Genomic DNA, 13,709 nt, shown 5'->3' with positions numbered 1-13,709 from the left:
TTTCCTCAATCTTTTACTTTTTCTTTTCCAGCTTTTTTTTTTCCGCTGGCACTCCTGTCGTGGTTGTGCTGTGACATGTGATGTCACATCCGGCACAGAGGTGCTCTTCCGGTTTTCTCATCAGCATCCAAACATTAGCTCACTGATTAGCTTTCAGTGTGTAAGACAAACTCTCCGGAAAGCCGCACCGCTACTGAACGGAATCTATGAGTCGCAAAAGAAACCGCAGTTTTGCGGAAACCAGGTTGTCTTCTGAGCTCCACGGCGCTTTCATGGATGTTCCCGCTTCGGCAGGTCGAGCTGACGATGATTTTCTGGAGCTGGAAAGCGACGAGGAGCTCCTGTGCTCGGTCAGCGACATCACGGAGCACCTGAGCAGGAACATAAGCGTGGTTCTGGAGACGGCGCTGTCCGAGATCCGCAAGATGGTCAGCATCAGGATCCGAGTCCTGAAGATGGAGCTGCGCGAGAAAACCGAGGAGATTGACGTGTTAAAGGCTAGGCTAGAAACAGTTCAGAAGGACCCTTTCCCCGGTTTAACATCAGCGGAGCCGTCTGCAGAGTCCGGATTCAAGAAACACGACTTCAGCTCCGGCTCCAAACACAACAACGCGGATCCCCGCAGAGTCAAACCTGCCTTCCCCGCGGTGAAGAAAGAGAATATCGATGCTATATGTGACTATCTGATGAAAGACAAGAACTCCAGAGGCTGTGCCGAAGCGGACGGAGACCAGATGAGCCATGCTAGCGGTGAGAAGGACGCTCCTCACGAGCCGGAGCCGCCTTCCCTCAGCCTCTGGTCGGACAGCGGGGTGGTGGGCTCCGGGCCTGCTCACGGAGACACCGAGGCCGCTGCAGAGGACATCTTCAGTCTCATCCCCTCAGGAAGCAAACGGATGTGTGAGTACGAGTGGATGACACCGATGGAGTATCCCTCAGACTTGAGAGGTAAATAAACAGATGTTGAAACTGAGACATTTTACCATTTCATGGAAAATAATATCTAATTTGGAATCTGATGGCAGCAACACGTCTGTAAGAAGTAGTTCCAGGGTGGTGTTTATAATTGTGCAGCATCCCCTCTTTTCTAGCTATTGAGGAGACCAGTTGCTGGAGTTTTAAGACCGGAATGTATCCCATTCAGGTCTGATGCAGAATTGTAGCTGCTGGACCTTCGTTGCTGGAATTTTGATTTCATGATTCTTCAAATGTTTTCTGTTGGTGAAAAGTCTAGATAGATAGATAGATAGATAGATACTTTATTGATCCCGAGGGAAATTCAAGCATCCAGTAGCATATACATACATTAAAGGTTAGTACTTGACATTAGGGGTTAGTACTTAAGCATAACTAGACTAATTTAAAATTAGAGTGCAGGCAGGCCAGTTCAGCACCTGGGATCTTCTCCTGTGAAGCCATGCTGTTGTGATTGATGCAGTATGTGGTTTAGCATTGTCTAAGCCTCTGCAAGACCTTCCCTTTCTAGGTGGAAACAGATGTTGCTGTAAAATCTTCATGCACTTTTCAGCATTGATGGAGGAGCCTTTACAGATTTGGAAACTGCCCATGCCATATTCTGTCCCACATATATCGAGATTATCTGAACCTTAATGGAGTAGATCTGTGGTTCCCAACCTATTTTCCTTGAGTACCCCCCCCCAATGCAAATACTAAAAAGCCATGGACCCCCTGCCCCACCCCGTTCTGAAAATCATGCATGGTTTTATGCTTTCATAAGTGAGATTCTCACTATAAATAAGGTATTCTGGCTGAGTCCTGTCCTTTCATAAAGCCAAAGTTACAACAGCCTTGCTATTTTTTCTTATAGGGACATTGGCCCTAATTTATCAAATGAATAAACAACAGAAATCTGTGTGCACAACCATTTCCACGTAAGGTTTGGCATTTATAATTTAGACGTGTGTAGGATATCATCAAATCTTCCGACAGGGCTGAGATTGTGTACGCAAGTTCGAGTCAGTGTAGATTAGCGTCGCAGCACAACAGATGCTGAAAATTATTATTAATTAAACCTCAAAGTGAGGTTTAAACAAACCCCGCCACAGAACAGGAGCGCAGGTTCAACAGTGCACGCACACATGCGCCGTGGATCACTGCTTCGGATTGCTGAAGGGCAGGTGGATGTGTCTCGGTCCAGCAGGGGGGACACTGCTGTACTCTCTGGAGAAAATCTGCAACATAACTCTGTCCTGTGCAGTCTTGCACAATATTGCTTTGACTAATGATGCCTTTTGATGCCCCGGCGCAGCCAGAGGAGCAGATGTCCCGGGGAAATGACTCTAATCAAGAGCTTGTTGCCAAGTTCTGCCCAAGCATGTTGACCCTTCAAAGCCTGCAGTTCAGAGGCCCTCAAGGATCGACTTTGGACAGTCCTGCACTAAAGAAATGTGCAGTTCTTTACTGGACAGGTGAAAATGCTATAGGCTACTTAACTTCTCTTTTGAAGAAAGTTGTGACTTTCAGTTAGCAGGCATGGACTGTTATCCAGATTAAAACTAAAACATTGATCATGGGCATATATATATATATATATATATATGTGTGTGTGTGTGTGTATGCCCATGATCAATGTTTTATTTTTATATATATATATGTATATATATATATATATATATATATATATATATACATATATATCATTCATTCATTATCTTAACCACTTAGTCCATCACAGGTTGCGGGTTCAACAACAGCCTAGCTATTAATTGCCTCTGTGATCCTCTTCAGCCGCCACACTTATCAAGGCCCGATCATTCCTACACTGGGATCGATCAGATACGAATGTTTTATAAATCACACGTGGATCCATTCGTAAGATTACTCCTGCGATCGGATGTGTGCTCATTTCCACGTTCGTTTGATGAATGAGTGCCGTTGTGTGGACATTAATCACAATGGCTCTGAATGTTCAAAGCCTCGGGGACCCCATTTGCTCTTTGGGAGGCCCCCTTGAGAGGTCCTGGACCTCAGGTTGGGAACCACTGGTGTAGATGATGGGATCTTCAAAGTTTTTACAATTTTATAACGAGAACCTTTTTTTTCTAAATTTGTTCTATAATTTTTTACAGTTTGTTTCAGACTGGTGAAACCTCTGTCCATCTTTACACCTGCCTCTCTGAAATGCTCCTGTCTTATCCAGTCATGTTCCTGACCTGCTAGCAAACTACTTGTCAGTTGCTCCTGCAGTTGTTTTTGATTTGTTCCACTTAATTTTCCCACTTTTTGTTGCCCCTATTCCAACTTTTAACAGATATGTTGCTGCCATCAGATTCAGGATGAGTTAATAGTTTCCATAAAATGGTAAAATGTCTCTGTTTTTTTCTACATTTTACAGTCCTTTCAGCCCTCTGTGTTGTCGTAAGGTACTGGAAGGTAGATCATGCCTCATGAAACTGCATGTGAAATATTCTATCTATCAATCTATCTATCTATCTACCCATCTATACCTATCTATCTACCTTCCTTCCTTCCTTCCTTCCTTCCTTCCTTCCTTCACCGCTTAGTCCAGTCCAGGGTCACGGGGAAGCTGGAGCCTGTCCCAGCAATTAGCAGGCCAGAGGTTTTTTTTTCTTATTATAATTATCTAATTATTATTTTTTTTATAAAAAAACCAAAACATTACTGTAATCCCATCACAGTTCACTGGTGTGTGTGGACCAGAATGTGAGATGCGATGACTAAAGCCTGGTACACACATAGCGAATTTTTTAAATGTATGAGTTTTTTATCTGGTCGGGACTTCACACGTGAAGATAAAAAATCAGGCAATAAACAGTTTTGATCATACTGTGTGTGGATTGCGGCAATAATCTAATCACAGAACAACACACACATAACGATGCTGTCCCGCAACTCATCTACAATCTAGTCCTCCGAGCCGGACAAACGTTGAAACGTAGAAGAAGAACCATAGCAACAACCGGCAAAAATGAAGAAGAAGGAACATAGTAACAATAACAAACACAACACACAGCATGGAAGAGGACATACAGGACGAGGGAATGATGGAGGTCTTGGGACTATTGTTAACAGAAAAAGCCAGAACTGAAAAAAATAACAGACTGGAGACGGCGTGAACACGGACATTCTTTACTTCCTTGTTCCCCAGCCAGCTCGCTTTCTGATTGGCTACATTCCGTACCACATCACCATCCACACAGTCACTTCATGAGTCAATTCATGAGTCGTCGGCGTTCCTCAGAAATTGGCTCTGAAATATTAAACATGTTCAATATTCCTGATTGTCGGCTACGACCCGGAGCGGAGCAGATTACACCTCAGACCAAATGATGATTGGACAGAGAAATCTCACGATGATCGGGCATTTGCCGTCCGAGGTCGGGAAGAGACAAAATCGGGACAAAAACAGCCCAAAAATCATTATGTGTGTACCAGGCTTATGTTGGTTAATTGTGTGATATATTAAATGAGCCATCCTCTAAACCAGGGATCCCCAACTCTGGTTTCAAGGCCCTCTGTCCTGCAGACATTCGATGTTTCCCTGCTTCAACACATCTGACTCAAGTTTATGACTCATTAGCAGTCTTGTGCAGAGCTTGTCAGAGAGAGCTGTTTAATTTGAATCAGGTGTGTTGCAGCAGCATCTAAGACCTGCAGGATAGTGTGCCTTGAGGACCAGGGTTGGAGACCACTGCTCTAAATCCTCTAGAAGGCTTGAGAAATATCAGAATATTAAAAAATATGGAGGATAAAGTGGTTTTTGTTGAATTCGGTTCACTGTCTGTGAGCTTCTCTCACCGACATAATGCCTAATTTCTTGTTGGCATGAGTAATAATTTTTTTGTATTTGCGTAAATCCATGTAAAAGGTTAACATGTTAATTCCATAGATTAATATCTTTGTATTAACACATCCATATTTTTTAGTATTGGGAAACATTTATGAATACCAAGTATGAGTACACACACTTAGTATCGGTATAATAATAATAATTATTATTATCATTATTATTATTAGAAGTAGTAGTTGTAGCAGGTTAAATGACCTGGTTAAAGCTAACAACAAGCACTTCTTTAAGAGCTAAAACTTTTTTTTTAAGAATGACCTGCTCAAAATTACAGCCATACACTTCATGATGTATCCCAGCATGCACTGGGACACATCATCATGTGTTCTGAGGTCTTCAGATGTTTCAGGTCTCCCAGCATCAGACCCCGTCACTCAGTCAGGGTTGATGCATAGAGTGAATGACCTTTCTCTTCTACATTTATGTGACGCCCGACCATGTGAGGAGTTTACACAACGAGCATCCTGCAGAAACTCTGCTCTACTAGCAGATTTCCTCCTCTAAGCTACCTGGATGTGCTCAGGAGACCACATTAAGCAGGTGGATCTGGGAGTCCAGGTGACTTGAACATTTATGGGCTGATGCTCTCATCGGTTGAGTAAACAGATCTGATGAGGATGTTTTGTCCCTGTTTTAACTCTGCTATAATAATGGTATTATTCATCATATTTTCATCAAAGACAAATATCACTATGTTACTGAGAGACCCCAATTTTGACCTGGAAATTACGATTAAGCCACTTTCTGTCAAAGTTTCCACTAATCACATAACTTAAATTGACAGTAATTTCCAATCAGGAACATCCAGATATCAGCAAGAGCGCAGAAAGTTCTATTTCTGTATAAAAGGAACAAAAATAATGGTCTTTTGGCTGGAATAAAGCCAAGCAGATGTTTATGATGCATGGTGGTGCCAAAAATTTATTTATGCTATTTACCTACTGTCCTCATAAAATCAAGTCTAACTCAGCAGGTTTTTGGTGCCACCGCGGACATTTATTATAATTTCCATGTCGAAATAGAAGCCAAGTAGCAGCATAGTACTGACAGGGATTTTTTTTTCTGATGAAAATGTGATAAAGGTGTTCTCATCACTCAATGTGAATTCCATAGTCCCTGAATAAACACTACATTTTGTGGCTGGATTATAAACCTCCTGGGTGGGTTATACATGTCTGGAAAACTTTGTAAGATCACCTAATGGGTAAGCTATCTGTCACAGTTTACCCACCAGAGTTACTCATTACTGTTCCTGAGAAACTGCTGATGATATACATGAAATCGAGAGATCACCGGAGATCTAAGAGTTTTGTGGGTTAAAGGAGAAGGAGGAAGTCCATGGAGAACTTAAAACAAGCTGATTTCAGGTTTATAAAGTTCTGAAAACTAAGATTATTATCTCACCCTAACACTAGGAGTGTGTTATGTATTCAATGTGGGGAAAATCGCAGCAATAAATACATCTTAGCAGCACTGATTTAAAGAAATGGCTTTCTATAAAGTTCTGTAAATTAAATTTGATCATTTTTTAAGTCTAATAAAATCCTTGCTCCTCATGTCCAGCTCCTTCCTCTCTGGATGTGTCCTGATTCTGGTTGTTTAGTAAACACCATGAACACTGTTTAATATTCAGGAAGAGATATGATCCAAACCTGATCCTGAACTGGATTCACTGAGTAAAAATGACTCCATCATCATCAGCGTATATTTACAACTGATGTTCTGACTAATATCACTTAATTTAAACATATAAACATGTTCATAACTTTTATGGACAGAATTTCTAGGCACAGCCGAGGTGTAGAGGGGATCCGGTTTGGTGGCCTCAGGATTGGGTCTCTGCTCTTTGCGGATGATGTGGTTCTATTGGCTTCATCGGGCCGTGACCTTCAGCTCTCACTGGAGCGATTCGCAGCCGGGTGTGAAGCGGCTGGGATGAGAATCAGCCCCTTCAAATCAGAGACCATGGTCCTCAGCTGGAAAAGGGTGGAATGGGCATCTGGTTAGGATGCCTCCTGGACGCCTCTCTGGTGAGGTGTTCAGGGTACGTCCCACTGGAAAGATGCCCCGGGGAAGACCCAGGACACGCTGGAAGGACTACATCTCTCGGCTGGCCTGGGAATGCCTCAGGATCCATCCGGATGAGCTGGTGAATGTGGCCGGGGAGAGGGAAGTCTGGGTTTCCCTGCTTAGGCAGCTGCCCCCGCAACCCGACTCCGGGATTAGTGGCAAAAAATGGATGGATGGATAAACATATAAAGTACAGTGGTCCAGGAATAGAACCTGAGGAGCCATGTAGCAACTAGTAATGCAATAACAGCCAATAAAGTAATAATACTGGCCATTTTAAATGTAATAAACTCAATATAATATTTTGCCAATAATGTAAGAAATTCCTTCTATATTTGCTAGTCATCACTTGGCCTGTCGTGATAACAGATCTTGCTGTGCGATAAATTTTCTCAGAAATTATCATGATAATATTGCACAAAGTGATAATGTCATTTTGAGACCATTTTCAACTAATATAAAGACAATGCCATAATAATGCAAGTACACCCTTTCAAAGATCAATAAACTTTCATTTCTAAAGAACATTTTATACTAGAACTAGAAGAAATTTTAAATAATAACAATAAATAGAACAGACTCTCAGTCTCATTAACAATAGGCGCATTCGGACAGAAAAGTTCTAAGAACGCAGTTCTAATAACTGTCCTAGTTCTATGAACTACCTTCCCCTGAGGAACTGTTTCATGTTGCATTAGCACATGAGTTGGGGGCGGTAGCGGGACCGATGTGACGCAACCGTCTGCGACAGCGACGTGTGGCTTTTGCGCCACATAACAAATCAAAACCCGTGAAAGTACAAAACAACACCACCAAGCTACTATGGAAAACGAAGGAATCGCTGTGTTCATGCTCTGCTTGACGGAGATGTTACTGATGGACACTAAAATCAGGCGTCTAATGTTGAGGCTGGAAATGCACATAGAGAGAGTCCAGAGATGAGGAATCCAGCGGCAGGCGATATTTGGAGCAAGAAAGGCGAGCAGAGCGTCTGCGTTTCAGACGTTGCTGCGGCTCATTGAGCAACACTCCTCACCGTCCGGCTGGTCCGGTGCAAAGCTGATGATGGTGGGAAAAGGTTATTCCCAGTTTTACAAAGAGCAGTTGATAGAGAATTTCTGTATGTCCAGGGAGACATTTTAGTCCATCTGAAGCTGCACTGGAGAGGATGAACACAACCACCTGCTGCAGATACTGAGGGAGTTGGAGAGCTGCAGCCTTGATGTTTTACCTTGTTCCTTCCAACAAATCACAACATACCTTTTCATAATAAGCATCATGTTCTGGAAGTTAAACAGACAGAACATACATGTATACATGATGTACACAGTTAAAGAGAAAACCATAGAAAATGCATCTTTTGTTCATTTTTTGAAGATCTCATCACCTGCTTTTAAGCTTTGTGTGCATTATGGAATCTATCAGTAGAAAGGTGGAGGAGAAATCCATCACTGGAGGGTTGGTTGTGACTGACTTATGGTCTAGAATTATGAGGAGATACATTCTTTTAGCAGTATGAGGGTTAAAATGTAGTAACGGGTGGTGAAATATTTACAGGTGTGTACTTTTCTACAGTCATTTAGCAGATGCTTTTTTTTAATCCAAAGCGACTTTTAGAATTGTCCACAAGTATTTGATGCTGGACCTTCGTTAAACACGATCTTCATCACAGCAGCCAGAAGAGTGTCGACCATTTTTCTATTTCATGGAAAAACAGGGAGGGTGGAGACAGATACTTAACACATCAACTATAATAAAATATTTTGAATTGTAATATAAAAACAACAAGATGCCTGTACAATGCAGCAGGATGTTTTTTTTTACCAGGTCTAGGGTGGCAGAGGGGGCTGGCAGCTGGTTGGTGCTGCTGATGGTGGTTGACACTGATTCTGGTTTAGTTGCTGAATAGATAAACATTTTAGAAAAAAAAAACAAGTTATAAACAAAAAGGATGCTAATAAAGTTATAATATACAGTATAGTGTAAAATTCTCAATCTCAGTCTGCTGTTACAATCAATCTGTGTGGCTCTATCAGTTCACCCTTTTCCATTTAAACCAGTATCTGTATATAAGCATACATGCCCTGTTTACATTTGACTTTTGTTATCTTTATTAAATCAAGAACAGATATTTTATGTGCATTAAAGCTGTTTTATTTATCTGATTGATGCGGTAAGGGCTGCTGGTGGCAGCAGGAGCATCCGGGATGCTGTTTGACTCCGTCTCTGATGAAGTAAACATGGATCAGAACCATATTATAAACAAAAAAGATGGAAAACATGTGAAGTAGATCAGCTCAGTTATTTGGGTGGTATCTGAGAACAACTCTTAGGTCTATACAGAAGCTTTAATGCTTCTTGTCCTGTTTACTAACCTTCAAACTCCTCTGAGTGTGCGGTGTTTTCATTGCGGATGATCACCTCCAGAAGCCGCACGCAGGGGTCATTTGCTGCGGCGTTGCCTGAGTAGACATGTCGGTGGTCCAAGGTGTCGAATCATTTACTGGTTTTTCGGTTCGTTCCGCTCCGGTTGTTGTGGTTCTTAACTTATTTGTAGTCTTGTGTGAGTTTTCTACGTGCGCTGCTTCGTGTTATCCCGCATTCTCTGACTGAGAGCTGATCGTCAGGAATATTTTCATATTTCGCTGCGAACCTTCAAAACCTCTGAAAATCCTCTGTGGCGTAGACGGTCAGAAGAGCTTCGACCTCCTTGTCGGTCCATTTATCGCTTGCTCTGTTGTTGTTTTTGTCCGTATGTGCAACCGTGTTTTTTTAAATGTGGCGGGGGCACAAGATGCAGAAATCTGGCAAGGGGCGTAGCTACCAGTCACGAAACACCTACGTCATGAGGGTTCCTACAAAACCCCGAAAAGACTCTGCTTCGGAGCAGGAGCTAAAACAGTTATAGGAACTGAAGGCTTTGGTCCCTAGTTCCTATATGTCGGAATGCGCGAAAAAATGGCCTGGTTCCTGAAAAGGTTATAGGAACTGCAAAAACAGTCGGAAAGGGGCTAATGAATGAAAACCAAACACAACCAAAAACGATAACTATGATAGAAGATAAAGTATCTGTATGAAAAAAATGCTTGAAATATCTCACTTTTCATGTAATGAGTCTATATAATATATTTGTTTCCTTTTAAATTGAATTACTGAAATAAGTTTTGTGCAATATTCAATTTTTGTTTGTTTTACCTGTTTGTAAGTTCATCATTTAATGTCAGTGTCTGTTCAATGCTGTATTATCAGATAAATTTACGACCTTTTTACACATTTAATTAAAAGTTCTTTCAAACATTTCTCAGCAAATTAAAGTGATTCAGACCTTCACTGTAACTGGAGCAGTGATATAATGGTACTTCAACATAAAACATAACTATCAACTCTAATTTACACATCTCAAAATAAAACATGACCTCATTGGCAAGTAATTATGTTATTGGTTTCATTATTTTAAAAATGGCCAAAATTACTAAGTTGTTATCAGATGCTACAAACACGACAATCAGACTCAGGAGATTTCTGTTGGATGAAGTTGATTTCCATCTTTACGTCTAAACAGACTGAACCTACACTTCTTTTTATCTAACAAACAAACTCTTTCTAGAAAGACACAGATTCTGTAGAAAGATGGAGATGAAATCTAAACGGCAAAAGCTGCAGAATAGTATGACCTTCATCGCCCTCAGAGGTCAACAGGTCAGCTTAGCTGCCATATTGGCCCTTGACTACAGATTTGTAAAGTTGTTTAAAAAAGTAATCCCCAGAAAGATCAGTAGGTGGTGGTAGTACTCTGTATGTAATCATCTTAAACAGGGCCTGGTCTGATGTAGTCTAGAAGCCCTCCAACAAACAAACAAACAAAAAAACCAACTTAAAACAAGGCATTTATCCATATTCTACACTTGCTTACCAAGCAGCTACCAGCTGAGAGGCAGGTACACCTGGATAGGTCACCTGTCCATCGCAGACAAACAGCCTCTTAGGTAGAAGTTAGAGTGACCAGTTAACCTAACTCTTTGGATGGTGGGAGGAAGCCAGAGTACCTGTACAAGCACTGTGGAATAATTCACTCCAGATTTGAACACATTAAGGCTTGTGGTTTTTCAGCAGGATGATGTGGTTCAGGGGCCCCAGAAAGCAGAGAAGTAAACAAAAACATTTTCCTGTTTCTGCTGCAGCCATTAAGGAGCCTGAATGTGAAAACAGCCGGACCAGTGAGATTGAGGATGACGAGGATGAAGAAGAGTCATGCCATGATGGACTGGAGCAGACCCCAGCTCCGCTCTCAGGGGCCCAGCCTCCTGACTTCTCCATGGAGTCCCAGAGTTCTCCAGGAGAGGAAGGAAGTCCCCTGAAGGGCAGCACAGACTCACCTGAGGCAGGTACGGGACCACTGGTGTAGGACCACTGGTGTAGGACCGTGTAGGGTTCATCTTCTTTTCCAGCCGTTTACAGAGACAGTGGAAGGAAGACATTTTAGATTAAAATCATCTCTGTAACTCACGTTTTCTGTTTCAGGTTCATTCTCCAGCCACACCTTCATCTGCTCGCTGTGTGGAACCTTCTGTCCTGACTCTATGTTCCTAGAGGAACATATCAAGCTGATACACCCAGACTCAGATGCCCTCAAGGCCTTGCAGTCCACCTCTTCTGCTGCCCCCTCTGTGGGAGAGGGAAGTGGCCAGAATGAGGGCCCTGTGGTGGGCATTGGTCCAGGAGGGGTCCTTGTAAAAAAAGAGATAAAGATTGAAGGGGGGTATCAATGTGGGGACTGTGGCCGCCATTTTAACTACCTTGGCAACCTGAGACAGCACCAACGCATCCACACCGGGGAGAAGCCCTTCATGTGTCCAGAGTGTGGGGAGAGGTTCCGCCACGCTGCCCGGTTAAAGAGCCACCGGCTGGTCCACAGCGGGGCCCAGAGCCCCTTCCCCTGTCCACAGTGTGGGAAGGGCTTCTCCGTCCTGTCTGGGCTCAAGAGACACCAGCGGGTTCATACTGGTGAGAGCCCGTATGCCTGTCCCCAGTGTGGACGGCGCTTCAAGGAGCTGGGGAACCTCTACACCCACCAGAGGATCCACAGCGGGGCCACACCCTACTGCTGCCAGCAGTGTGGACGCAGCTTTCGCCATCTGGGTACCTACAAGAGCCACCGCTGCACCCCGCCACCCTCCCAGTATGCCACCATAACTCCCAGAACGCCACCATAACTCCCAGGACCGACTGTAAGGCCTGCCTCCTCATCCTGAGACTGTGGGAAGTCCTGGTTATGGAGAACAGGGCTGGAGATGCTACAGAAGGTACCAGACATTAAGAGGCCACCACCTCATGGAACTTCAGATTTCATCCTGCACCTCACACAGTCTTCTCAGGGTCCACAGAGTCCTCATTCTGGAGCTTCTGATTATACCTCATCTGCATCAGGTGGATTTGGTCCATGATCAGTTGGTGCTGCAGGTTTTCTGTTCAGTCTGAACTTCATACTCCACCAGGATGTTCATTCTTCAGTTTACATTTAACTTTTCATTTCATTCTCTGAGAATTATCCTTCCTCTTCTACTGCAGTTCTCTTGAGGTTCCTGGAGAAATCATGTAAAAACATATTGCTCTCAAGCCAGCTGTGTGTATGAGCCATGAAGTCATCCAGACCAGGGTCACCAAATCCGATCCTCGAGAGCTACCGTCCTGCTGATTTTAGATGTTTCCCTGCTTCAACACACCTGATTGAAACGAAATGGTTCTCCAACACCTTGTTGTCATGTTCTGCACCAGCCTCTTAACGAGACATTGGTTTGAGCCAGGTGTGCTGCAGCAGTAAACATTTAAAACCTGCAGGATAATGACCCTCAAGGACTGGACTTAGTTACCCCTGATCAACACCCCCCCCCCCCCCCCCCCCCCCCCCCCCCCAAAGGTGCTGAAAAGTGAAAGTTGAAAAGCACAAAGTTGAAGGGATGATTTTCTTTTTAATCAGAGGTTAACTCATCAGTTATAGCACAGATAAAACCAATAACTACTTATTTAAAGGCTGGTCTTAAAGCTCCATTACTAAACTTTGTAAGAATTTCTCAGTGACCCCCCCATAACGACAACTAATCCAGGATCATCTTCATCCTGTCCTCTGAGATCTATCCAGACAGTAAAATTCAGTTTTATCTTGACATTATGTTCTTTTGGGTTTCTTGATAAACTCGTCTGTAATGTATAGAAGTTCTTTCTCAGCCCAGGACGCTGTAGAGCAACAACAGCTCCAGGATTGGACATAATAAACGTCACTGCCATCAGAATAAGTCAGAAACATATTTTTGTGGTTGGAGAGTTGCTCAGTGCTGCTTTAAATACTGAGTCTGGGATTTTTACTGCAACATTTCGTTAATGAGACATGTCTGAGAACCATCACAGTCAAGATCAGTCATCACTTTTAAATTGAAACGGCTGTATGTTAATATTTACCTGAACTTTGGTTTTATTAGAGGACAGGACTCAGAATGCATCATGTGGTGAGAAACATCCTATAAATGCACGAAGCCAAGCACGATTTCAGCATGAGGGGCAGGGATATAGCTGCATGAAGGGGGTCCTCAAGGACAATAGGCTGGGAACCAGTGGATTAGAGGGAGCGCAATCAACACACAACAGACAGACATGTTTGCATCAGTGGTCAGGGTAGGTCCAGGTAGGGCCGGGCAATTAATCGATAAATCGAATTTTCCTTTTCTGGAGATTTATTCTTATGAAAATCGGGATTTTTTTTCCATAGTTAGTTAGCAGCAGACTTCACCCTCCCTCCACACCAGAACGGTGTTTG

The 13,709-nt window shown here is 43.0% G+C and overlaps 1 protein-coding gene across 1 annotated transcript; it reads left to right on the top strand.

Annotated features, from left to right (window-relative positions):
- Window positions 1-31: 31 nt before the first annotated feature.
- znf16l (zinc finger protein 16 like) lies at window positions 32-13,709 on the top strand. Its single transcript, XM_041984849.1, has 3 exons — window positions 32-948; window positions 11,080-11,283; window positions 11,420-13,709. Exons 1-3 carry the CDS (start codon window positions 207-209, stop codon window positions 12,109-12,111), a joined length of 1,638 nt encoding a protein of 545 aa, XP_041840783.1. The 5' UTR covers window positions 32-206; the 3' UTR covers window positions 12,112-13,709.

This window comes from Melanotaenia boesemani, chromosome 5, assembly GCF_017639745.1.
Source record: "Melanotaenia boesemani isolate fMelBoe1 chromosome 5, fMelBoe1.pri, whole genome shotgun sequence".
Classification (NCBI taxonomy): Eukaryota; Metazoa; Chordata; class Actinopteri; order Atheriniformes; family Melanotaeniidae; genus Melanotaenia; species Melanotaenia boesemani.
This window is presented reverse-complemented; position numbering and strand designations above follow the sequence as displayed.

Excerpts from the sequence above, each read along its gene's own strand:
- znf16l (XM_041984849.1), top strand. The coding sequence starts at position 207 with ATGAGTCGCAAAAGAAACCGCAGTTTTGCGGAAACCAGGTTGTCTTCT. Across the intron at positions 949-11,079 it reads GTATCCCTCAGACTTGAGAG|CCATTAAGGAGCCTGAATGT; the intron begins GTAAATAAACAG and ends TTTCTGCTGCAG. Across the intron at positions 11,284-11,419 it reads CACAGACTCACCTGAGGCAG|GTTCATTCTCCAGCCACACC; the intron begins GTACGGGACCAC and ends TTTCTGTTTCAG.